The sequence below is a fragment of the Balaenoptera borealis genome (assembly GCF_965194805.1).
Source record: "Balaenoptera borealis genome assembly, chromosome: 2".
Lineage (NCBI taxonomy): Eukaryota > Metazoa > Chordata > Mammalia > Artiodactyla > Balaenopteridae > Balaenoptera > Balaenoptera borealis.
In genome coordinates this window covers 13,027,983-13,053,897 of record NC_138867.1, presented here as the reverse complement: position 1 = coordinate 13,053,897, position 25,915 = coordinate 13,027,983, and the positions used below count along the sequence as shown (strand labels likewise).

The window sequence follows — 25,915 nt, the reverse complement described above, 5'->3', positions numbered from 1 at the left end:
ATATTCCTTCTTTAATGTGGATTCCCAACATTTTCAGAGTACTCATAAATTAGATTTTTTTTTCCTCCCCAAGGCCTGCTTGGACAGAATTAAAATGGTCTTTCTTAGATCTCACTAAAATATGAGAAAATCATCTGATATATAACAAAAACAAATATTTCCATCCAAAATTCATCTGCAGAAAGTCCCTGGAAAATTAACAGGAATGCCCCTCATCTGAGCTGCTCTTCTCTCCTGGAGGCTGGGCTGAACCTATGCTAGCTCTGTCTGGGGCTCTCCCGTACACCAGAGAAGGCCCTGGGGCTTTCCCCTGGCTCCCCCGTGGGTGGAAATGACTTTGGTTCAGGGCTGTGAAGGCCCACATCCAAGAAATTCAAGTCACTAAGGTGGCCCTGAACTAATACAGTTTCTTGGGGACCTTTCAAATGCTAGTGTTCCTAGGATGAAACCAGAAGCCATCTGTAGTTATTTCTTTACTTTGGAGACAAAGCAAAACATAATTTGCATGACTCATTTGGTCACCTAAACCTCCCTCACGTTGGACTTTACATTGAGGGTCTTTTAAGGCTGGAGGAAATACTGAGATTAGAAGGGCACGATAGAAAGATAATGTGAAAAGGAAAAAAAATCCAGGTACCAGGCAGGGGAATTAAACTTGCTTATCAAAAAAGTCAGTCTTGAAGATAAAAGTTCTAAGGATGGATGGTGGTAATAGTTGCACAATGTGAATGTACTTAATGCCATTGAACTAAACATTTAAAAATGGTTAAAATGGTAAATTTTATATTATGTATATTTTACCACAATAAAAAAGTCAGTCTTGTACTAATATTCATACAACCCCTCAGTGTGGACACACATGGCCAAAATTTAAGAGAGAAACTTATTCTAACATCAAAAAAGGACAAGGGCATACATTTTCATTTTTGCTAAAATTCCTCTCATCATTTGAACCCTATAAGGTTAGAGAGACATTAAATGTTGGCATCACACAGGAAATTCACTTCCAATTTATTGTTGGCATTTAAAAGTGGTGCTAATTTATACGCAGTTCCTTTTAATTAGTTTGTTACATTCAATTATACAACTGAATTAAAAACATAAAAATACCCAGTACCTCTTCCCTTAAAATCTTCTGTTCTGATGCTTTCCCAAAACACAGGAATTACTGAGAAGTCATCTTTATTTTTTACTTTCATTGTATCAAAATGTTCTTCACAATCTGGTCTTGCCCCTCTTTTTAAAGAATTCTTTTCCCACCCTGCCCCATCCCCCCAACACAGTTAAGGATAAACATCATGGGTTGATATGTCACAGAGTTATAGGCTGCCCATCCCTGTGAAAAAGTTCTTCCTTTCAGTCCTGGATTGATGTGGAAATCATTGCACTGGATAAGGAGATGCAAGGCCAGTGGGAACACACACGTGCCAGGTACATACCTGGACAGGCTCAGGTGGAGCCAGGAGTCCAGAGCAGCAATTCTACGTGTATCAGTCTCAGGAGAACTGCTGCAGGCTGTCATCATATCTGCTTGTGAACACAGAGGGGAGAGTTCATTTTTTCTTGGTCACAGTAACACATCAAGGGGATAACTTGCAACAGTGCCAATTAAATGACTGGGGTGATGCAAAGCCATAGATGCCTCCAAGCAGGAAAGGGCTGTAGAGCTCACGTGAGAACTCCTGCTTCGCGCGCCTGTCAAGGTAACGCACGGCCCCTGGAGCTGAGCTCGCTACTCTGCAGCTCTTCACCCGGAGAACAAAACGACGGCAGGCACAGCACTGGCTTATGCAGTACAGCTTATACAGGTGATCGTCCCCATTACAGAAGAATCTGATTGTTATTTTCATACACCACAGCATTTAACATACCTCTTTTTTATTTACAGTAAAATATGGAAATGTGAGAAAACGTTAGCGTCAAACATGTTAAGACGTTCTTAGAAGGGATGTGTAACTTTGAAGTAGTGGATCATTAGCCAAGATTTTAAAGGTTATTTTGTATTCAATATTTGTTGAAACTCAAAACAGACGAGCGAAGTACCTCCAAAATAAAGATTACCAAAATAAACTGAAAAAGTATTTCCAAAATAAAGATGACCAAAAGCTAGTTAGCCTGAGTATATTAGTTGTCTACTGCTGCTGTAACACATTACCAGAACCTTAGCGACTTAAACAGCATATCATCTATTGTCTTACAGGGCTGTAGGCTAGAGGCCTGACACGGGCTCCACTGGGCTACAATCAAAGTGTTGGCAGGGCCACGTTCCCCTCTGGAGGCTCTAGGGGAGAATCTGTTCCCTCGCCTTTTCCAGCTTCCAGAGGCCACCCACATTCTTTGGCTTGTGGCTCCTTCCTGAAACTGCAGTAACTTCCTTCCTGTATCTGCTGTAAGTAACCAACGCCAGCAGTGTTGCATCTGTCTCTGACTGAAGACCTCACATTTCCCTCTGACTGACACTCTCCCAAGTCCCTCTTCCACTTTAAGGACCCTTGTGATTATGTTGGGCCCACCTGCAGAACCCAGACTACTCTCCCTATTTCAAGGTCAGTGGATTAGTCCCTTAATTCCACCTGCAACCTTATTCTCCTTTGCCATTTAACCCAACATATTTACAGGTTCTGGGGATTAGGATGCAGGATTCTCCCTACACACATTAAATACACATGTAAATACACATTAAATACACCGTTTAATATTTTTGTGACAGTATAATAATTGTCATTCAGTTGCCTTAATCTACAGAACTTATCTCTGATCTATATAAAACATATTAAACTAGCCAGATGCGATAGTAAAAAAAAAAAAAAAAAGAGATGATGTAAAACAAATTGTACAACTTTACAAAGTAGTGGCTATGTGTACGTATGTGTTTAGATATATATATATATAAAATTATACATGTTTATGTGTGTGTGAGTGTAAATACACACACACACACACACACACACACAATTTTAAAGTTAATCGAATGGTTCTGGAAAATTAATATACCATAGATATTCCTGGGAAGGTAATGCTTATAAAATAAGGCCATGTTTATGAAGATCCAAAATCAGTCAAAGATAAGATTCTTAACAAAGAACATAAAGATTATAGACAAAGAAATTCTTTCCCTTTAGTCCTTTTGCCCTACTTGTTTTCTTCTCGCTTTCTTCCTGTTGTTGTTCTTCCCAAACTAAATGTCCTTGTGCTCTGTTGTGGGTGAAATGACCAGAGCCTTTACAAACAAGGTCAAACCACCAACCCACAAATACATTAGTGCAGGGGCTCTGGAGGAAATCACTGGAAACAAAGGGAAGGCACGTGGGTCTCCGTCCAGTGTACCTGTAATCCTGGAAAGGGAGGTCCCGATTCCTCCAATGGCAGCAATACTAGCTTTGCTTTTCTAGAAACATTACTTGCAAGTGTGACCACTGTCACTGGCGAGAGCTGGTGCCCGGTCCAGGCAGACTTAAAAGACAGGAATGTGATAGTGGCGGTCATTCTCAGTCAGCAGGGAGACCTCCGGCCACTCCCTGAGCGACTCCTCTGGGTAGCAGACTTCAAAGTCTCTGGAGTTAAACCTGAACAGTCTGAACACTTTTATCTTTACTTCCAGGGAGTATCCAAGTACAAACATATCAATCTGGGGAAGAGATGAAAGAGAGGTCACAGATACACATTTCCAAATTCCCACCTCTCACCAGCGGAGGGCGAGTATTCTTCTGCAGCTCATGACAAGACGATGTACTTGCTGACAGACCCACACATGGACCAGGGAGTGGGCACGGGGCTGGGGACGAACGTCCGCGGTGCGGAGGGCAGGGGACAAGCGGAGAAACGTCTCTCTCTGGGGAGTAGCGTGAAGAAATCACAGGGAAAGCTGCCTGGAAAAAAAAACTAATAAAGGAATGCTTACAGTAAAAGTTACACTGTTTGTTTTTCGAACGGTTTTTTTTTTTTATCGTTTTAAATCAATTTTTATTAAAATGTCAGATGATTTTGAGCACCTCCTAGGAAAGGAAAGGAAAGGAAAGCAAAGCAAAGCAAAACGAAAGCCCTTTTCTATGGGGAAATAAAAGCATTGTCTGGACTTCTTTTAAAATTTCAATAACTTCTATTTGTCTGCACTAAGTAGCCAAATGCTCTCCCAGATGTTGCCTCAGTTTGCAGCTGGACTTGCTCCTGGGTAACCTCTGTTGTGGGAAAGCCTGTTACCGCCCGAGAGGCAGCGGGAAGGTCAGGAACGCTCCCAGCACTGCCGCCCGCCAGCCACAGGGCTGCAAAGACGCAGCAGCCAGCACCGGGCAGGAAGGTTTATCACTCTTCGTTTCCTCATTTGAGGGCACTCATACCCACCCGCCACCTCTTTGCAGCTGGATTTATCATGGCTGAAAGCAAACTACAAACAAACAAACACCTATGTGCTCAGGTGTTGCCAGCACCGTCCTTCATCAAACACACACGATTCTTCTGCCCCATTTACCTGCTCTAGTCCACACGTGTCACCTACAGAGTTCAGGTGATTCATCATGAAGCTCAAAGGGTCGGAAGAGGTTTCCCGGGTAAACAGGAGTCGAAAAAGACTGGGAATGACGTTTGTGGTCTTCATTTGTTCATAAGCCTCAGTGACTTGATAGAGCATGATGAACTTCAGAGCTTCGTAAAGTTTACACTCCAGGATAGCATCAGAAAAAAGGGCGTTGCACATGCTTCCTCGCTTGTGATAATCTTTAATTCCACTAAATTCAGTCCACTAAAAGCAAACACAGATGTAAAGTGAAACTTAAACGGCAAAGGTGAATACATACGCCGTTGCATAATTTTTAAAGTACTTATAAAACAAACCAGAGATTAATAGAGGGGAGTCGAACTTTAACTTTTCATTTTATATCATTTGACACTGATTTTTTTAACCCTAAGTACTTATTACTTTTACAATAACAAAATATTTCATTTAAACTAGTTTTTCAAAAAAGCACCACCTACTAGGTAAAATACTAAACAAGTCAGTTTCCTAAAGCTGCCTCTAAGGGTGTTGGGTTACACAAAGGACATTCCAGTGAAGAACAGTACTAATTAGTATTCTTTCTTTACCACTCACTGTGTGCCAGGGTGGGGTATAAAGCAATCTACGTGCATTCTCTCATTAAATCCTTACAATAACTGTACAGGGTTGAGACTATTCATATTTTAGTTTTACAGATCAGAAAACCATGGCACAAAAATGGTATTTCCCAAGGAGGATTCATTTCAGTGATCTAAAATCTGTGTTTATTAAGAGCAGGGAAAAAAATCTTAGTCAAATTAGTCCCCAAGTTACTAATAGGCACATTTCAGAAGGGCATTTCCCAGTGCCTTGTCTGGACCTTGCACCGCATTTTTCTGGGGAAACAACAAAGGTACGTGATTGTTAAGGTTTCTGGCCAGTCCACAAAAGCCCTCTTAGCCCATAATAGGTCTAATCATCACGTAGAACAACACTGCTCTCGTTCATCACTTGGAAGGAGAAAGAAGAGCAGGAAAGGAAATGGTCAGTTACTAGAAGACTATTTCTGCCTGCACTTCCTACTTGCGGGACACAAAGGGGCATGCCTGACATGCAGAAAAGGGGCTGCGTGTGGGATGCATGCTTTCATTCCTAGTTTTCCCCCCTAAAGACTCACCTGTGTTTTCAATAATTCCACACATTTACGTAATTTTCCAAACACATTCGAACCTGTATACTTCTCAGGACCAAAACTGTATTGCTGGATCCAATTACAACCTTGTGAAAAGAGCAGTTTTTCAGGAAGCTTGAAAAGGAAGTAGATGCCAACAGTGATCAGTATCTCAACATGTCTGACACACAATTTGGAATATGTCACAGGAGATAATCTTATCTCATTCAGAAATCTTCATTTGAAAAGACTGTAACATCAGTTAAGTAAAAACGTATAGTCTTGTTTTAGATTTGTGGATTAAGTGATTTGGATCATCTTAATTCACAGTTTCACAACTGATGAAAACCTAGATGAAGATTACGTCTACAGAAACAATCTTTTTGGATAAAACATTTCCCGAACTTCCTAGGTATATCCCTTTAGAAATTATTTTTAACCAAGCACTGTTAGAGTGACATAGTACATCAGGGAAATGTGGATTGTAGAAGGATGCACTTTGGGGTTCAAACCTGGCTCTGTCACTCGCCTGCTGAGAGACTGCTCAACCAGCACTGGTTATGTAACCTCTCAGCCTCATCTCCACTGTAATGGAGACAATGACGCTTGTCAGAAATCAATGAAAGTACTAGCCATTTTGCAGGACTCTTGTTGGGACTAAATAAGATTATAGAATACGTAGGAACCTGATCCATTGTGGGTGTCTGATACATTTTCCCACCCAGCCGAGCTTGTGGAGCCCAGGGCCTCAGCTAAGTTCTCTGTCCTCAGCAACTAGCCGCAGGGCTGGCACACAGCATACACTTAACTGCTAGATGCAATTAAACTACCAATAAAAACAGCTCCAAACAAAAGATGTTAAGGAAATAGACCGTGTGTAGTTATATATATGCAAATACTTTATATTTCTTTGCTCCTCCATCCTTAAATGTACATCTGTGGTTAGGCATACTACTTTCAAATAAAAATTAAGGTTATTCATAAGACTGTGCTGCTTTACACTGTTAAGAAAATGAAAAAAACAAGGTACTGACTGGGAGAAAATATTTGCAAATGACATAGCTGATGAAGCACTCGTATTCAGAATATATAAAGAATTCTCAAAACTCAATATTAAAAAAACCCAAACAACCTAATAAAGAATGGGCAAAAGATCTGAACGGAGACTTCTCCAAGGAGGTAATGTTGATGGCAAATAAGCACGTGCAAAGATGCTCAATATCATTACCCATTAGGGGAATGCAAACAAAAAACAATGACACAAATGCACCCCTATTAGAATGGCTAAAAAACAAAACAATAAACCTGAGAATGTGGAGCAACTGGAACTCATACGTTATTGGTGGCAAAATGGCAGAGCCAGTTTGGAAAAGAGTTGCCAGGTTCTTATAAAGTTAAACATAAACCTATCATGTGGCCCAGCTATCTCACTCCTAGGTATTTACCCAAAAGGAATGAAAACTTACGTTCATACAGAATCCTGTATGGGAATATTTATAACAGCCTTATTCATAATTGTCAACAACTGGAAGCAATCTGGGGACCTCCCTGGTGGCGCAGTGGTTAAGACTCCACGCTCCCAGTGCAGGGGGCCCGGGTTCGATCCCTGGTCAGGGAACTAGATTCCACATGCGTGCCACAACTAAGAGTTCACATGCTACAACTAAGAAGCCTGCGAGCTGCAACTAAGGAGCCCGCCTGCCGCAAGTAAGACCCAGGGCAACCAAATAAATAAAGAAACTGGAAGCAATCCAGATGTCCTTCAGCTCATGAATGCATAAACAAAATATGTTATATTCATATCAAGGAACACCATTCAACAATAAAAGGAGTGAACTCCAAATCCATGGAACAACATGGATGAACTACAAATGCATTATGCTAAGTGAAAGAGGCAGATTCAAAAGGCTACACACCGAATAATTCCATTTATGTGACATTCTGGAAAAGGCAAAACTAAAGGGACGGAAGACATATCAGTGGTTGCCTGGGGTTGGGGGTGAGAGAAGGACTGACAAAAAGGGATACGAGGGATTCTCTGGGGTTGAGGTTACACACTGTGCTTGTCAACACTCAAATAACCATAGAGTAGAAAAGTGAATTTTAGCAGACCACCTAACTTATAAAGGACAGATGCCCTTCTCAAGAAAAGATGCCGGCATTAAAAACAAACACAGTTGAGTGCAACTATCCTTCTGAGATGATTTGTTTGCAAACTGACATGAGAGACAGAGGACTGGGCTAAAGGACCTTCAGTCTCCTGATGCCCTGTGCACAAAGCCACCCACAGAAGACCCTGAGCACCTGTGTTGCAGTCCCCGTCAGTGCGGCCTTTCCCGAACTTCCGGTGTGAGAACGTACCTTCGCAATATCTTTCTCTTTCATCCAGGATGGGAAAGAGAGGCCCTGGCTGAAGACTTGGAAGAGCACCGACCTTAGTGCGTCGTAGTTGTCTCTCCTTACTTGTCGAACACATTTAATGTGCCGCTGCCAAAACAGCTCCTTGTAAGCCTATGAGCACGAGAGGAGAGGCTGTCGTTAATTCCACTGGACGAGAGAGTAAAGAAAGCAAATCCACTGCATCTTCAGCAAGGTGTTACTCCCCAATAAAGTGGACAACAGAAACAAAACAATTATAAATTATGAATGCGAACACGTGTAATTTTCAAGTGACTTTTGTGTGTATGGAGTCCATGTCGTGCTATTTTAGCTGGTAACTTCCTGGAAGCCCAGAGCCGGGAAACGTCATTCTGGGGAGATGATGTCTACAACCTGAACACAGTGAAAAATACTATATATACTTTTAAGCCCATGCTAAAGTGTCATTTAAATGTACTTTTCTTTTTCCTTCTCTCTCTCGCTCTCTTTTTTTTTTTTTGGCTTTAGCTAGTGACAAGGTTGGACAGCACTGCTGGGAATATTTACCAAGATTGGTCTGATGGAAAGTTCTAAAAATCCTCAAAATGTTGTATGTCAAGGTGCCTGAATCCCTTCAAGGACAGAAGTCTCCACTGCATGTGCAGATGTGTTCATAGGCCTGGCCAGGAGGGAGCTGAAAAGGGTATAACGCTCAAGTGTCCTGAAATTACGGGCCTAATTTACCCAAGTCCTCGAAGGCACTAGCTCTAGGTGAAAGGCCTGAACGCAATGTCTAACAGCTGTTTGGCTTTTAATTAGAGCCACGGTTGTTCCTGGTGCCACATTTGGTAAAGCAGAATGGAATGCGTGTTTCCCGATTTTTACACACAAATTCTCCACCCACCATGAGCTGTATAAACAGACACACCTTCCTCATCAGCTTGGCATGGGGTGTCTCTCCTTTCCATTCTCTTGCACAATAACTGAGTATATCAACTTCTGCCTCCACGCTGAGGTTCCCTGAACCAAATCAAATATACAAGGTGGTGAATTTTCCCTTTCCTTTCCCTTCTTGAACCCTCTCTGCACTTTAAAAATAAGGAAACATATGCATGAAAATATTTACTTTTGAATCTCCTCTGCAGATATCCAATCCACCTAAAAGATAAGGGAACGATAATATCAAAATTCTATTTTAAACAGCAAGGGCATTTTTGAAAATTAAAGATGACATAGCCACATACCTTTTCAGCCAGTGCCCTAAATATAAATGTAGCCTTCTGAAGTAGCAGAGGGTGCCCACCAGAAATGAAACTGCCAACGTCACTGACCCCTTTGCTACTCTCCACGCGGCATCTAAGGCTTGGCTGGTGACGAGCGTCCAGGAGTGAACTTGGTCATTTCCTACAAAAATTTAATAATAATGATAATAATACTGTATAGCATGGGGAACTATATTTAATATACTCGATAAACCATAATGGAAAAGAATATAAAAAGGAATGTATATATGTGTCTAACTGAGTCACTTTGCTGTACGGCAGAAATTAACATTGTAAATCAACTATACTTCAATAAAAAATAAAATAAATATACATCACAATTACACAAGCCTGCTTTGTTTAAGGGGGAAAAAAAGATACACTGGATAATTTTACCTGTAAAGAGTCTATCATTGATTTATATAAACATTTTTTAAAGCATTTGAAAATTCAATCTAAAAATTAAAGAAACACCTAGTTCTCCTATAATCAGTGTCACATATGAGGATATCTTTGTTCTACGGAATTCAAGAGGAATAGGGCACATAAAGAGCGTGGGTTTCGGAATCCCTCAGACCTGAATTTAAAACCCGTTTCTCCTACTTATTCAGCTGTCTGACTGTGGGACACCTCATTTCTCTTACCCTGAATTTTCTTGACTGTAAAATGGGAGTAAAAATACCGACCTCGCTGGAGAAAGATGGAATGAAATCATTTAAGAACCAGCACAGTGCGCCTTGCACCGTGTAGAATATCTGTTAAATCCAAGAATGACCAAGAGAGTCTGCTCAGCACCGAGCCCACAGGAGTCAGTCACACCAGGGGCGTCTCCTGCCGTGTGGCCACCACCCACTTTTGCCCACGGCGATACTCTTAGCTCATTACGGGCCGTAACACATGCCATCATCTGAACGCACAGAACGAGACTCAGACAGCAGGCACAGAGACATCGTTTCCAGAAAGTGGGCCACTTAGAATAGTCGTGGATGGAGCTAGGTGTGCAGCTTACAGGGTACACTACGATTCCTGATGTGACAGGAGAGAAAATTCACAGGCCAGGAGAGCCCAAACTACGTACTTTCAATATTTTACTATGTGCAGCAGATTCCTAATTATATTATGTTTGAACACGTAAAATGCTGAAGTACAAATGAGGAAGAGAACTTTTGAATGGTGGCCAAACCTCCTGGGGTTCATTATGCAACAGTTCCCTCCCTGGCACATTGGTTTAGTAAAATTCCAATGATTAACTGTAGTAAAAGCCTCCTGTATTCGGAATCTACAATTTTAGCATTTTTGATCGTATGGATATTTGATATGTGTATCTCAGTAAAGTTGCTATACATTCTCAATAAAGAAATATATATACTCTCAATAAAGAAAGAATTTACCAGCAAATAAAGAAATAAAGTTACCAACAAATAAAAATATGCATGTTTATAATTATTTAAAAGTACATTTTTTTATTATTCAATTAAACTATTTACTTTTAGATCGTTGTACATTCATATGCAGCTCTGAGAAATAAGCTTGTAAGAGGCAGAGAGACATCATGTACCCTTTACTGGAAAAGTACATTTTCAAAAGCAGGTACTTACCTGTTTAAAACAATTGATTAGCTGTTAATTATGTATTTACTTCTACTAGATATTTAGTACAAAGTTTTTAATGAATTGCTTAAAAACGTAAGCTATAATGCCTTTGTATCTATAATTCAGACTTTTATTAAAACGTCTACATTATTCTTCTTAAAGAATGTATAATATTTTAGTATAAAGGGAGAGCATCATTTGTGTACATAATCACTGCCTTGTTGACGAGCATTTGGATTGTTTCCCAGTTTTTCACTTTTACAAACATTTTCCTCCAACAGTCCTCGTGGACTCACGGTATCTTTTAGGATAATTTCTAGAAGAGGAAACTCTGGGTCAAAGGGTGTCCACATTTCCAGATGTTACAGACGTTGCCAAAGTGCCCCCTCAAACAGTTGACACTCCCGCCACATGTACGAGCCTCCATTTCCCTAAACCCCAGGACCAGCTATGATTTCTCACTGCAGTAACACGTTCACAGTTCTTCCTCTGTGAAGAGCCTCTTAGAGCATCTGCCTGCTTCCCACCGGCTCGTCCTGGTTTTTGCGTGCACTTGGGGGGCTGGGGGCCGGCTGCTGCCCCCTCCACGGGGCACTGCTCTCACCCGCCGCACACAGACTCCAATCGGCGGGCTGCATTCTTAAAAGATACTGCCCGGCCCCTCGGGGCACTTGATCTGAGACCCCTGAAATGGGGGCTTCTCCTGAGCGTGAGGCCTCTCGACAGCTGCCAGGGCCTCCATGGGGGCCCACCGCGGGTTATGGTCTCCTCACACCTACACACACGTGCGTGCGCACACACACACACACACACACACACACACACACACGCACTTCCCTAGCCTACTGCCCTAATCCTTGAAATTAAACCCACCTCCAACCCAAGAAAGGGCGATATGATCAACTTCTCAGAAAAAAACATGTGAGGGCTCAACACCCCCTTCCCATGCAAACCAAGAATACGAGCCTAAACTCCTTGTATCCACTCTACCCAGTGCACCCACAGGTACTGGTCAAGTGACTCAAGCCAAGAAGGGCCAGGGAGCGTATCATGGGGGCTGGTGTGGGTACCAGGGAGCGGCCTGGAGGCGGGACTCAGGAGGTCACAGGGGAGTGGGCTGCGGCTCAGAGACAACCCCGAGGTGTTCACATAACTTCGTATGAAAATATTATCAGGAGTGGGGCTTTGACAGTTCAAAAGAGCTACAGTTTGAGCTTTTGCTATGTGCCATACCCTGTGGCAAGCGTTTTACAGAAATTGTCTCATTTGCTCCTAGAAACGCAGTGGCGTAAGGAGGCCCTGGTCCTGCAGTACACGGGGTGGGTGACTCCATGCCCCCACGTGCCTGTCCCTTAACCCCGGGAGGGAGGGCAGCAGGACAGCCCAGCGCCGGGGTCGCAGGGCGGCTCAGGGGCTCCTCTCGCTGGTAACACGGAGGCCCCCTTGGAGCTGCGGGATGGTTTAAGGAAATGTTGGGAAAAGTGCCGAGCTCGTGGCCGGGCACACGGCAAGTACCCAAAACATGTTCATTATTATTTTATCACCTGAGGACACTGCGAGGGAGAGAACGATGAAATAAGCCGCAGAGCTGGAATTCAAACACACGGGGCAATGCGATGCGGAAGCTGGACGCTCTCCCACTTGCCTACCCTGCCTCTGAATGATGGAGCTGAGTGAATCCCAAACCAGCTCTGCTACAGCAAGTGGAATCCAGACTCTTTAAAAAGAGAGTTTAAAAAATCTCTCCTGCATGTATCAATAACTGGATTACAACTCAAAACAAGAGACACGGAGGAGAACGCCATAAATGAGGCACCCAGCAAAATACTATCATGATCACAGCTTTGATGATCTCCTGAGTCAAATCTCATTTCCCCCAAAGCAGCCGAGACGGGATAAGATCTTCCATGTCAGAATCTTCCCGGGGTCCCCCTCGGCCAACCGGCCAGGGAGAAGTCAGCACCCGCCCGCCCAACTTCCCCTCCCCCGCCCGGTGCCCTGCCTAACGGAGAGCTGGCCTTGGGGGGCGCCCCCTGGACTAACAGGAAAAGAGAGAAGTCCCACCACCATGGAGTCAGTCTTTCAACATAATAAACAGAGGAGCGAGAACAAGGGCAAGAAACAAGGGGAGTGGGGACGAGGGGTGGCTTTGGCGACGAAGAGGCGGAAAACAAGCGTTGCCAGGAATTATGGATTTGATCCTTTTTAATGCTCATCAAGAGATAAAAATGAAATTTCTTTTTAACCCTTTTGGGCTGGACCGCTTGGGTGGTGGCTGAAATGAGGTGATACGTGAGGCACCAGGCATTCCTATGACAGCGGAAAGTGGATGAACTAGGTCTTACACACCCCCCCAGTCATCACCATTACCACCTGCTGAGACCTCAACCCACACAATCCGAGGTAACACTTAGGTAGTTGCGATGTCCTTTGGGTAATGACACCAGAACCTCCTGAAGCCAGCAGTGTGGCCATCTGACACTAAACTCCTATCTGTGATCACTCAGACTACATGTGGCAGATGAGACCACTGACTGGAACTGAAAAAATTAAAAGCCACTGTTTTTTTGTGGTAAAACTCTACTTAGCCTTTTTCTTTCCGTTCTCTAAACTGTACCAAAACTGAAATAATTCAAACACTCAAACAGGAAACCAAAAAGAAAAAAACAAACCTGAAAACAAAACTTAAAAGACCCAGAGGAGCCGGAAACCGAGTGATCACCCTGACAGCACTTTGCCCCAGCCTCAGGCTGGCTCGCAGGGAGAGCCCCGGGGTCTGGCTCGCCGCGACACCTGCAGTGGTGCCCCGGGCTGCAGCCCGGCCCCTGCCGCGTCCGCCTCCCCGCAGGCCGCCCCTGGGGCTGCAGCGGCACAGGGAGCTCGCTCCACGCTCGGCTCCTCTGCCCCCGGGTCCGGCCCACTGACGTTCTCCTGAAGCAGAGGAGGCGGATCAAGGGCTACGAGCGGGCTTCGCGGGGCGGAGCCTAGGCCTGAGCTACACAGGCGGCAAAGGCGATCTAATTTCCACATTGGAGACAGCAGGGGCAGCGAGACATATCACATGGGAAAATCACCGTGTTAAAAACTTTAAGGTGAAAAATACTAAATTTAATATAATAAATACAACAGATATTTCTATCAGCTTCAATGCCATATTCTGGTTGATTAGCAGGAGATGGTAGGAAGAGTGGCCAAGAGAGATGGATGGGTTAGGAAGCAAATAGGGCCCGGGACGGCCGTGCCCCTTCTCTGTGGCAGGAGTGGTGAAGGGAGGGGGGTGCCCCAGAGAGGAGTACACACAGGCCACGTGGCACAGTGGACTGGGAGGGGCCCGGGAAGCCCCCCTCCCTCCTGCCCCTCGTCCTTCGGTTATGCTACTTCTTCCTACCCTGGGCTGGGCACCAGGCTGGCAGGCAGTGAACTGAAAAGACACATGCTCTGGCCCCAGGGAGCTCTTGGTCTGGTGGGCGATGCCCTGCTGTCAGGAAAGGCTACTGGTCAGCTTGCCCAGGCCCACAGGTTAGCACGTCCTGGTGTCGGGGTCCGGCCGGGACACAGAATAACACGAGGCCCTCATGCTGGATGCCCAGGTGGGTCATCTCTCTCAGAGGGGAGTTCTGAGAACCTCAGAGGCTCGAGAATAAAGCAAAATACGGTACATTCGTCCAAACGTATAAACTAAGCAATAAGCAAACAGAACGATAAACATACAGAACAAATCCTGTTAGGTCATCAAGGCTTCTGAATAATTTAGAGCAAATGGGAGACTCCTAGAGAAAAGTCAGCACAGTGGAGTGAAAGGCTGCGTTTAAATGGTCTTGGCTCATGCAAAACCATAGGTTAGTTGGGGTTTTTTTTGTATCAGCTATGTGGGAAAGAGGACAAATATCCTCTTAATAAATCTTTGAAATGGTGAGGTCAAAAGACTTTCTACACTTTTGAATTTCAGGTATTAATCCTGCTCAGTTAAGAAACAATGGTCTCCCACTTAGTAGAGTTCTATAACCAACAGCTACGAGATCAGTATCACTGAGGAAGAGAACCACCAACGCGAAAGTTTTTATCTCGAAAGTCATGACCAGCGAGACACACAAGGGTAGCCCTGTCATGCAACCAACTTATCAAGGCTACGCGCGCAATCCCACATCCCATAGGACTGGGCATGCTTCACCCAAGGCTCCTGCCAACCAAGAGTCAGCAAACACAGCAGGAAATGCTCCTTGCCAAACACTGAGGGGACTGGGTGCATGTTTTTAATAACATCATAGCTCAGGGTATTTTCAGGTACTGGGCACAGCGTTAGGTGTGTAAAATTCCGCCCATCACTTTAATTTTCTAACCATGTGGCAGAGGTTTAAAACCCACCCAACTACAGAAGCACAAAAGCAGTAGGTGGGATAGGCTCCGGGGACCCCAGAACTCCAGGTCACTGTACCCAGCCAGGCAGACGCCCTGTCCCTGGTCTGGTGGAGACGGCGGGCTGGCGGAACAAGCCTGGGACCCAGTCTTTATTCTGCCATTTTCCAGCTGCAGAACCTCAGATGAATCACTTTGTCTCAACAAAGAGGCAAGAGGTTGGTGTGACCAGAGCTGTCACCACCACTTGAATCGTTACTGCTTGGGGTCACGAGGAACGTGTCTGATTCTTCCTCCACACGACAGCCTTTTAGATCTTTGACAGAAACACGGGATGCTTGGGCCGAAGGGGCTGGAATCCCACTGGTTCTCCAAGGCCTGAGTCACACCAGCCCCTCAAGCAGAATGAATCTCTCCCGCGGTTCCCCCCTGCGCGCGCGCACACACACACACACACACACGCCATCCACACTGCGGGTGGGTTCTGGTTCAGTGGATTCATGACTGCGTCCCCCACTGGCTGGAAAGCATTTCTGAGGTGAAAGCTGAAGCTTCATTCACTGTGGACCTGGCCACCTAATGAGATGTCACACGCACACTTCATCTTTGAAGCCCAGAGAAAGCAAGCAGAAGCCTGAACTTGAACCCACGTGTTCTGACCCAAGGTCAGTGCCCTTTGAATTAACTACCCAACTGCCCTTCCTGAGTAATTCTCTTCCAAGAATGCAAAACAATTAACAAGCATGAACTCAGAAGGCAGCTGTCATTCCCACTGTGCCTTTTTCTCTTCTAGATCAGACACGCCCCCTTCTCTCCACCAGGCCTCACTCGACATGACTTGGTGGCGAGGGGCAGGGGGGTAGTCTCTTCATCATCCCGGTCACCCTTCTCGGGACCCACCCCACACTCAGAGTGAGACCGCAGGTCAGAACACACTGCCCTGAGTGTGACCCAAGCAGGAGAATATTCAACCACGTGACCACTTCTTCACGCTCCATCGGGAGTCAGCAAGTTTTCTGTGCAGGGTCAGAGAGTATTTTAGGCACTGCCAGCCATCTGGTCTCTGTCCCATCCACTCAGATCGTCCCCGACAGAGGGGAAGCAGCCATCAGACAGTACACAGCGGGGTGGTGTTCCAAGAAAACTTTTTTACAAGACGCTGAAATTTGAATTTCATATAAGTTTCACATGTCAGGAAATGGTATTCTTCTTTTGATCTTTTTTCCAACCATTAAAAAATGCAAAAACCATTCATAGGTCACAGGCCATATAAAAACTGGGTGGGACAGATCTGGCCCGTGGGCCGTGGTTGGCCAGACTCTGCCTAGATGATACATTCACACTAATGCAGCCTGCGATTGTATTAGTATTCAGCCTGCCATCAACCTAAAGCCGTTTAGACCTGTTGCTGGAGCACATCTCCCCATCTGCCGAAGGGGGAGAGGGAAAAGGTGCTTTCATCCCACTGTCCTCAAACCTCCAGGGGGAAGAACTGTCCTGGAGATCTGATACTGGCCTCCACCCCTCTACCCTCTCCCCTTCCTCTTTCTTGAGGGAGGGAGACTTACCTGATGGCAGGTGTAAGACCCTCTGCTCAGCTCAGCCCCCTCCTCTCCACTAGGATCTGCCTGCCTGCCGAGAGGTGCCCTTGGGGCTGCTGTCTCTCTGGGGGAGAGGCCTGACCTCTGAGGGGAGAGTACAGCTCAGGCACTGCCTGCAAGCCCATCTGGCCATATGACTAAGACATAGGGATTTTATCACCGAGCCGATATTTAAAAAATCCCTGACTTCCGTGTCTACCTTTTAGTTAGTTCAGAACCTGGGAAGGGAAGCAAGGGATTATCCAGATCGCGTGTGCAAGCTCTGTGCATTTTAGATCCAGGAGCTGACACACATCCCTGCTAAATTTCACGTTACTGGACTTGGCTCACTGCTCTGACCTCTCATGGCTTCCGTGGTGCTCTGTCCCTCTCTCAACTCTTAGACCTTTAAAAACTAAGCTTGTCTTCCACATCCCAAAATAGATCATTTATGAACACGTGACCAAGAGAGAAATAAGGTACACCCTGAGACAAGCCACTTTCGCCACACAGGGATTTTTCCGTTAACCAGAATCATTTGGCCTCTGTCGCTACTGGTTACTCATCCTTCTAATTGGCTTCCCTTCTCCAACGCCATTTTCCACTCTGAAGCCAATGGTGTGTGTGTTCTGTTGGTTTGTTTTTTGTATCTTTTTTTACATTCAATGGATGTGTCATCTCCTATTCAAAAATCTTTCTGGCTTTTCTTACTTATAGGAAAGACCCACTCCTGGCAGCCAGTGGAGTCATCTGGAAAGGCCTCTAAACAAGTGAGAGAGTGATGGGGCATCGCCTATTGCACCATCCCAGCCAGAGGCCTCGGAGAGCTGGTCTTCCCGTAACCAGGAACCGGCCTCACCACGTAACCCCAGCCACTGGTGGAACCAACTGAGAGGTCGGGCTGGGCCCACCACTGATGGAAGCCCAGGGCGGAGGTCTCCCTGTCCGCCCCCCCTAGTCTCTACCCCTCGCGGCCCCGTCTACCTTTACGTGGTCCTTCAGATCTGCTCTCCTGAAAAGAAACCAGAGGCTTCAAAACAAACTGGCCAAACATTACAGAGCATCGTACTCGAAGTCTACAGATGCGCCACATCCTGACCAGCGGGGCTCGTAGAAGGACGACCCTCGGGCCCCATGGAAGCAGAATCTGTGTTCTACAGGATCCCCAGCGATTCAAGTGCAACCAAGGCCTGGGAGGCGCTGCCACCGAGAGGGAACCATGCTTGCCCTGGCTCCACCTGTGGAGAATCTATTTATTGGCTGGGCGCCGGTCCTTTCTTTAGTTCCCAGGTGATTCCAATGTATCACCGGCGATGAGACGCACTACTCTGGAGTCAGGGCTTCCTCCGTCCTTGGCTGCTTCTGTTAGCTCAAATATACTATCACACGCCTATTGATTTCCAAAACTACCCTTCGGGGAAATCGTGACAGATAAAGAAAAGTCTCACTGGTCGTGTAATCCAACTACCAGTAAGCGCTGCCTGTGTTCTGTGCCTCTTTCCCTTTGGCCAAGGTGAGGGGCTACTTTTACTAGTCAGTTGCTATTTTTCCAAGGCTGGGATCTATGCCTACCTAAAAAAGAACTTTGCTGAAATTAATAATAAAGGAACCCAGGGCTTCCCTGGTGGCGCAGTGGTTGAGAATCTGCCTGCCAATGCAGGGGACACGGGTGCGAGCCCCAGTCTGCGAAGATCCCACATGCCGCGGAGCGACTGGGCCCGTGAGCCACAACTACTGAGCCTGCGCGTCTGGAGCCTGTGCTCCGCAACAAGAGAGGCCGCGATAGTGAGAGGCCCGCGCACCACGATGAAGAGTGGTCCCCGCTTGCCACAACTGGAGAAAGCCCTCGCACAGAAACGAAGACCCAACACAGCCAAAAATAAATAATAAAATAAATAAATTAATTTAAAAACCACTGTTTGTGGTATTTAAAAAAAAAATAGTAATAATAATAAAGGAACCCAACTACTAATGTGACCTCCGGGGAGGCTGACCAACTCCTCCTGGCTTGCCTGGGGGCCCCCCAGTTTTAGTGCTGAAAAGCTCCTCGTCCGAGGACATCCTTGGTCTCAGGCAAACCAGGACAGGTGCTCACCCTGCCTCCAGGGTCCCCCTTGGTCTGACCCTGACTCTTCCCTACTCTCCCACCTCTTCCTCTTGCTCCAAGATGAATGGCGGCCCTCAGTTCCTCCAACAGGGCTCACTCCTGCCTCCCGGCCTGCCTTTGCCCGTGCTCTTCCCTCATCTGGAATACTCTTCACCTTACTCACTCTCCAGCTCTCAGTTCAAATGTCACTTCCTGAGGCCAAGCTTCTCTGACCCGATCCCAACCCCCAGGCTTGGTCATATCCCTGCTACACTCTCTCACAGCACACGGTGTCCTTTTCCTTCACAGCACTCATCACAGTTTATATAACTGTGTTTGTGTTTGATTAGTGTCTGTCTCCCTGTGTAGGTAAATGTCTTAAGGACTGGGATTGTGTCTGTTTTCTCTCTGCTTTCTTGGTCCCTAGAAACATGGTAGACAGTTAATAAATATTTGTTGAATAAAGAAGATGAATTGATGTAGTCAGAATCCAGTCCACATGTCTCCACGAGAGAGACTGCCAGCCAACCCCAGTATCTGTTCTCTCTTCTTCCACAGGAATAGAATCCTGACTTTGGCTGACATTCCACCTTCCCTACGTGCTGGGTATAGCCATGTAAGTGAATTCTGGCCAAGAAGTGCTATGTGCAGTTTTCAAAAGGTTCTGTTGAGAGGGGTGTGTACTCCTTGCCCTCCCTCCTCCCTCCTAGCTGGAATGTAGGTGTGATAACCGACATTCAGCAGCCATCTTGGATCAGGAAGTAGCTGTGGGCGTGAAACCCCTGCAGGGTGGAAACAAAGTGGAAGGAGCCTGGGCCTCTGACACTCTGGAGCCCATTCCAGCCCTGGGGAGCCATGTCTGAGCTTTGCCATAAAAGAAATAAACTTAATTCACTTATTTGGGGTTGTTCTGTTATTCCACCATACCTAATCCTGCCTAACAGCCTCTCTCTTGCTGGTCCCTTCTGACTTCTAACATGCATGTCAGAAATGGTTTGGGAATTCCCTGGTGGTCCAGTGGTTAGAACTCTGCACTCCCACTGCGGGGGGCACGGGTTCAATCCCTGGTCAGGGAACTAAGATCCCACAAGCCATGCAGTGTGGCAAAAAAACAAAAAAGAAAAGAAAAAAGAAAAAAAAGAAATGGTGAGCCACCACTCTGTTTTCCCTTCCCTTAAATACACTCATGTAAATATAAAGCAGGAAGTGAGGCTGTGAAGCGGTCACCTAGTGGGATGGCTTCAGGGTAGTGGAAAGAGCAGGCCCCAGGGAGTCAGGAACTCAGCTCCAGGTCTGGTCCTAGACAGTCGAGCAACTTGGACCTCAGCTTCCTCCCCTATAAACAAACACAAGGAGGCCAGGCCACTCACCACCGTTCTCCTCCAAATGCCTCTTTATGTTAACATGTTTCAGAGTTATGTTAGTGGAATAGTCACGCTGTGGTACAGGCACAGGATTTTAAGTAGTTGTGAAACAACTGAGGTTCAACTAAGCTCAAAACATTACTCAAAACTTGCCCTACAGGAAAGATGCCTGAGCGTGTACAGAAGATACATGAGACCTTGACAAATGCCAGCAAATACTCCACCCCTAAGACATGCGTGCTTAGATCTGCAGGTCTATTACACCAGCTGACCTGAAAGCAGAATTCTGATAAAGAGCCTTTTCCGCAAGGGCTTGTCTGGGACCCCAGTTTCTAAATGACAGCAAGAAATAAAAGAGGAAGGTTGAGGAGCCTGGGGGAGCGGGAGGGGAAAGGAGAATTGTACCATCACATGTTACAGGCTCCAAACTTTGAATGAATCAGTGAGGTATATGTGGGAGAAGAAGCTGGAATATCCAAGCATGAGGAACAGTGCAGTACAAGGTAGGTCTATAAGCAGTGGCCGTACCAGTCCTCTGTCATGACAATCAGCTGAGTACCCCAAACTGAGTTTAACAAATGTTTAAGAAACAAAAGAGAGGGATACACCGTGGATAAAACTGATCTAATAAACTCTCAGTTTGAGTGATTTTTCTCTTTATTTCAGATTTCAGAGGAAGGAATCGATGCACCCGAGTCTTGCACTGCTTCAGGTGCAAAACTGAGGGACCCAACATTTATATTAATAATTCGATTGGCTACGTTTGCATTTCACGGTTCGAGGCCAGCCTTAGCTACAAACTGAACTCCCAGTTCATTTGTTAAATACCAAGTAAAATGACACAGAGCTGATCGGGTCCGCTGACTTCAGTGCCACTCAGCCCTTCACATCTGGATGGTGACTGACTGTCCTCGCCCACGCCGGCCTGGCTGGCCATCTCTTCCACTTCCCCTGTCCTCTCAGCCATTCTGCTGCTTCCACAGCATTTCAGCCTATCCTGGCAGGCGATTTGGAAGACACAGAGCACTCAGTTTTCCTGTCACTTTAGCGATCTCACAGCAAAGTTGAGGTCTTCTTGCCACAGATCAACAAATATAACCACGATGTGCCTGCTGTCACTCACTCTAAGACCCAGGGAAAGGTTCTCTCTTTACAGGGAAGAAGTTCAGTCCACTTCAGCTTGGGAGACACAACGCTCCGGGGAACCCTCTCTGCCCCGGCTGAGGGGAGAGACACACAAGGTTCAAAGCCCGCGCCCCTGCCCACCTCCGCTCCTGAGCCACTTGGGAACTGGCCTGTACCCACGAGGTCCTCCACGCCTGGGGGCAGCAGGAGCTCAGGTCCACTGTAATGGGCACACGAGAAGGCAGGATACTTTTTTTTCTTTCAGTGAAAAAGACAGCTGTATTTGATTTACATTTAACAAGATTTACAAAAAGGGGTAGGGGTGGTCCTGGGCTCCTGGCCCCCCCAGATCTGGGCAGTGCCTCCAGGACAGCCTGTCTGACAGGCCGAGACTGGGACCCCCAGGTCTTCTGGGTCCCTTCTGGCCGCCTGGGCCTCAGCGTCTGACGTCCAGCTTGACCTCTGAGGTGGGCCCACGGCATGGAGCCCACCCGGAGTGCGGGTGCCCCACAGGCCAGGCCAGGCCGGGAAGGCATCTTGTGGCTCTGGGGGCCGCAGGCACTCAGGCCCCACCCAAGAGGCCAAACCCAGGTATCTGGGCAGCTGCTGGTGCCCAGGGAAGCGGGCTGGGATTCTGCTTCTAAGTTGGGAGAGGACTCTTGAGAAGCTAACTTCCAATTATCGATACATTATTACTCCCTCTGCCAGAAGACTAACCCTAACTAATATTCAATAAAAGTCAATAACACTGGCAAGCAGAGAAAGAGCTAATAAGGTGTTTTAAATTACTATGTATCTAACATCCAACAGTTCCACATAAACTCAAAGTCAGAGTCACCTGGTTAAATCAACAATGAAAGACTTACTATTAAATTCTTAATTCAGAGGTTTATTGAGCATAGCATCTTACGTGCTACAGTTTCTGGGATTGTTGTTTATTACCTGGGAATCCCAGCAACAGTACTAACAGACAAGGGTCCTTAGTCTCCTAGAAATGAACATAAACATTTTATTATCCTCTGATTTTAAACATGATGGCCCCTGTCTATTCCAGCTCAATTAAATGAAAAAGTAGAAAAATAGAGTATGACTAGAACAAAAGATCACTGGAAAAATGAGTGTATAAACCAAAACTTTTCCCTGTTGACTTACTGTAACGTGACATTTAAGTGTTCTTCCATTCAATTAATTACAAATCAATAAATGTGTATATAACCTCCGTCTTAAGAACAGATTGTCCTAAGTAACTGAACCAGAGGATTCAAGTGGGCAGGAGAGAAAGGTCAGATACAATAGTCCATTAACTCCTTTAAATGGTACATAGAGACTTCAGAGCCACGTATAAAGAAACACACGTGTAGGAAGTTTTAACTCGATAATGATGACTTTTTCTCCCGCACACAGACCTGTGAGTTCCCTTGAGCAACAACGATGGTATTAAGTTGATAAGCCAACTTTGCTTTAGAACAGCTTAACTGTGATGAGGTACCTTTGGAACCTGGAGTGCTCCCAGGTATAAGCCTGACCGTTTTAGGAGACAGAAGCGGGCGATGGTTAAGAACACGCTGCGGGAGGAGACAGGCTGCCAGGGCTTGAATCCCGGCACCACTTACTAGCTGGAAACTCTGAGGAAATTCCGTGACCATTCCGAGCATCACAGGACGGTGGTTGTAGAGATTACATAAGACTGTGGGCAGTGTCTCCGTGTCCAGCACCGTGAAGAGAGCTCCAGTACCCACTGTCACTGTGGCAGGGACAACGCTGGGGGCTGCAGACACATAGGACAGCACCCCCCACTCCGGGAAGCCAGGTGAAAGGTCACTTTCAAATTCAGTCATTGTGCCAATCAAGAATTTCTACTTAGCTAAAACACATGGTGCCAAAATTTACACTTTATTTGCTATTTAATCCATCTCACAGAAACGTAAGAGTAGAAGTATAAAAGTGACAAAACCGGCTGGCAAAAAATAGCAACTGTGGACCAACTTGGTTGTAAGCATTCTCTTGTAGGCTCTGTTGCGGGCATGTGTTTTCCATTGCAGTGTTGGTTTTCCTTTTCCTAAGCCCTCAAACTATTTTTTAAGGAGGGAAAATGTTTCCCTTTAGGCTGGAGCTGAGGAAAGAATTCTCTCTGCTCTCACAGTGCTGGCACACCTTGAACTTGGTGCACTGGAAGGGAAAATTCCTGACAATTACATTAAGCCCAGAGTAGATACCCTTCGGCGCCCCCCAGCCAGCTTTTCCCAGCTGTGCCCCACCTCCGCTTCCAGCTTTGCTCTGCCGAAACAACACAGGGAGAAGGGAAGAAAATCACATATGAAAAAGTTCAGATGGATACACCCCCAGGAAATATTTGGCTAATTCTATAAGAATCCAAGGTGCAGAAAGGTTGAAAATTAGTTCATTCTCCAAACTTTTGAGAGTGGGAGATACGTCAATCACAGAATTCTAGACTGGGAGGGGCTTTATGGATCAGCTAGCCTAGTGCCCTCGTTTTATGGACCAGGACCCAGAAGCTTTGAGGCCCGCAGTCCTGGGCAAAAGGATGTCTAGAACTCATGTCTTGTCTCCCAGAACCGGGCTGTTTTCACCACACCCGACACTTTGCTGTGTGAATCAAAAGCTCCTGCTGGGACCAAGAATCCGGACTAAGAAGCAGTCCCAGTAACTTCCCATTGACGCTGCGGCACCTGGAACAGGCGTGCTCCCCAAATTCACCCGTGGGCTCTCACCCCCGGGGTGGCCTCCAGGGAAATACACAATCGGGAATGTGCTCCAAGCTGAGAAGCAGATCATCTTCCTCAGACCTGGGGCTGGAAGCCCGGCAGGGAAAGCGCCCTTCTCCCGTCCGCTGAGGGCCCAGCTACGCACGCAGAGCGCAGAGACGCCGCGACACAGGTGGCGCGCGGCGACCTCGGCCACCTGTGCCATACTGGGTTGCCGCTCCTGTCCCTGGTGACATTTTTGTTTCAAAACCCAGAGTTTTCTCTGTTGCTCATCGAGTCTCGACTGCTGCGAAGGTGTGGGCCACATCCTCTGCCAGCAAAGCGCGAAAGCCGTCAACTTCCCTCCGACAACAATCAAGGGCTCGGAGGGGACACCGAGAAGGGGACACCGGTGCTCGTGGGCGCCAGGGCCCGACCCCAGCCGCTGCCGGGGCACCCCACCCCGCCGCAACGCATCCCAGCCCGCAGGACCCGCTTTCTCTTTCCAGGAACCCGCCTGCTCTGCCTCGGAGGGTCGCTCGCTGCCTCGGCCCGAGGGCGCAGTTCCTCACTTAGGGGCGACCCCCGCCCCCGACGGCCCCCCCCGAAACCCTGCAGCCCGTCCCCCTCCCCGCCCCGGGCAGGGGCGCCCCGGACCTCCCACCCCTGGGATGGCGGGCCCCGAACCTTCCAACCCAGGGCTGCGCCGACGGCCGGCGGGGGCGAGCGCGTCCCGGGCGCCCGCGGCCCCCGCCCCGCCCCACCCCACCGGGCCCCGGGCCCACCTGCGGCGGGGTCGCGAGGTCGTTGCCGCTCCCGCTCCCGCGGGGGGCTCCTCCGCGCCGCCATGGCGGCCGCGTGCTGCTGATGGGCGCGGAGCCTCGACCGGTGGGTCTGTCAGAGGCAGCGGCCGCCGACCGGCGCCCGCTCTCGCTTCCCGGCGGCTGGCGTGCGATAGAGGCGCCAAGAGGGGACCGCAGCCTGCGCTCCCGCCCCGGGAGCCCGCTGGTTGACTGACACACCGGGCCACCAATGGGAGGCCGCGGCGGGGGCAGGGGCGGGGACAAGAGGGCGGGGCCTTGCGGGGTGGGCGGGGTCTCCGCGCCTTCTGGGTCGCCTGCCCGGGCTGCGCAGAGCCGCTGGTGCTCCGCGGGGCGGGGGTGGGAAAGCTACTGCAGGGATGCAAACGCCGCTTCTCGGGAAACATCCTGGGGATTCCACCTGGACGGGTCCTACGACCTCCCTGGCACTTTATATCGAAGGCCCATTGAGTGGGAAGGAAGGAAGACTGGGGGGTGGGATGGTGTGGGAGAGGGACTGGTCCCATTTTCCTCTCATGGCAAGGTTACAGCATTCCCTTCCCTGGCCCATACGTTAAACCGCTGGTCGGTCAAGGTTATGGGTGGGCGAGACTGGAATCCAGCTGTTGACCCAGGGCCTGTTCCACTAGACTGGGCAGATTTCCTGATCTTGATTTCCCTCCGGCTCAGCAGAACGGGGTTGTGCTTACTTAGAACTCAGTTTACATTAGGAGCGGTTATTGACAAAGCTGATCATCTGTTAAAGTGGTTTATCAAAAGGAAAAAACAAGGCAGTAGCGAATAGTAAAAATAAACAGTCCAACAATAAAAAGGCACAACAAGGTCCTTTCACCCCTGATTTTCTTGTCAGATGACCTTTTTTTTTCACGAGAAAAAGGAAGAAACTTAAAATCTTGGTGAACACTTCCTCCTTCTCCAATATACACAATTCCAGAGACAAACAGACTTGCATGTGACATGGTTTGGTACCTTTTGAAAAATTCCATAACTAAAAGATGTGGGAAACACCCTGGAATTTTAGGTG

At 47.2% G+C, this 25,915-nt stretch overlaps 1 protein-coding gene and 1 long non-coding RNA gene across 3 annotated transcripts; both read right to left on the bottom strand.

Moving 5' to 3' along the window:
• Nucleotides 1–999: 999 nt before the first annotated feature.
• Nucleotides 1,000–25,085, bottom strand: OTULINL (OTU deubiquitinase with linear linkage specificity like). Of its 2 annotated transcripts, none has more exons than XM_082380363.1 (8): nucleotides 24,856–25,083; nucleotides 9,245–9,404; nucleotides 9,127–9,158; nucleotides 8,929–9,020; nucleotides 8,004–8,153; nucleotides 5,649–5,777; nucleotides 4,469–4,738; nucleotides 1,000–3,628 (listed from the first exon to the last, which is right to left on the bottom strand). In XM_082380363.1, exons 1-8 carry the CDS (start codon nucleotides 24,917–24,919, stop codon nucleotides 3,455–3,457), a joined length of 1,071 nt encoding a protein of 356 aa, XP_082236489.1. In that variant the 5' UTR covers nucleotides 24,920–25,083; the 3' UTR covers nucleotides 1,000–3,454. The 2 variants fall into 2 exon arrangements, with proteins under 2 accessions (XP_082236489.1, XP_082236488.1); XM_082380362.1 differs by having other exon boundaries at nucleotides 3,527–3,869; nucleotides 24,856–25,085.
• LOC309623435 lies at nucleotides 21,110–22,995 on the bottom strand. Its single transcript, XR_014241383.1, has 3 exons — nucleotides 22,979–22,995; nucleotides 22,308–22,353; nucleotides 21,110–21,237 (listed from the first exon to the last, which is right to left on the bottom strand). It is a non-coding gene; the product is annotated as an uncharacterized lncRNA (long non-coding RNA).
• Nucleotides 25,086–25,915: the final 830 nt, after the last annotated feature.

Bases quoted from the DNA above. Each gene is read 5' to 3' on its own strand.
- OTULINL (XM_082380362.1), bottom strand. From the start codon at position 24,919: ATGGCGGCGCGGAGGAGCCCCCCGCGGGAGCGGGAGCGGCAACGACCT. The intron at 9,021-9,126 runs GTAAATATTTTC...GATTTGGTTCAG, and splicing joins TCTGCAGAGGAGATTCAAAA to GGAACCTCAGCGTGGAGGCA. The intron at 3,870-4,468 runs GTAAATGGGGCA...TTTTTTTTCCAG, and splicing joins ACACGTGTGGACTAGAGCAG to GCAGCTTTCCCTGTGATTTC.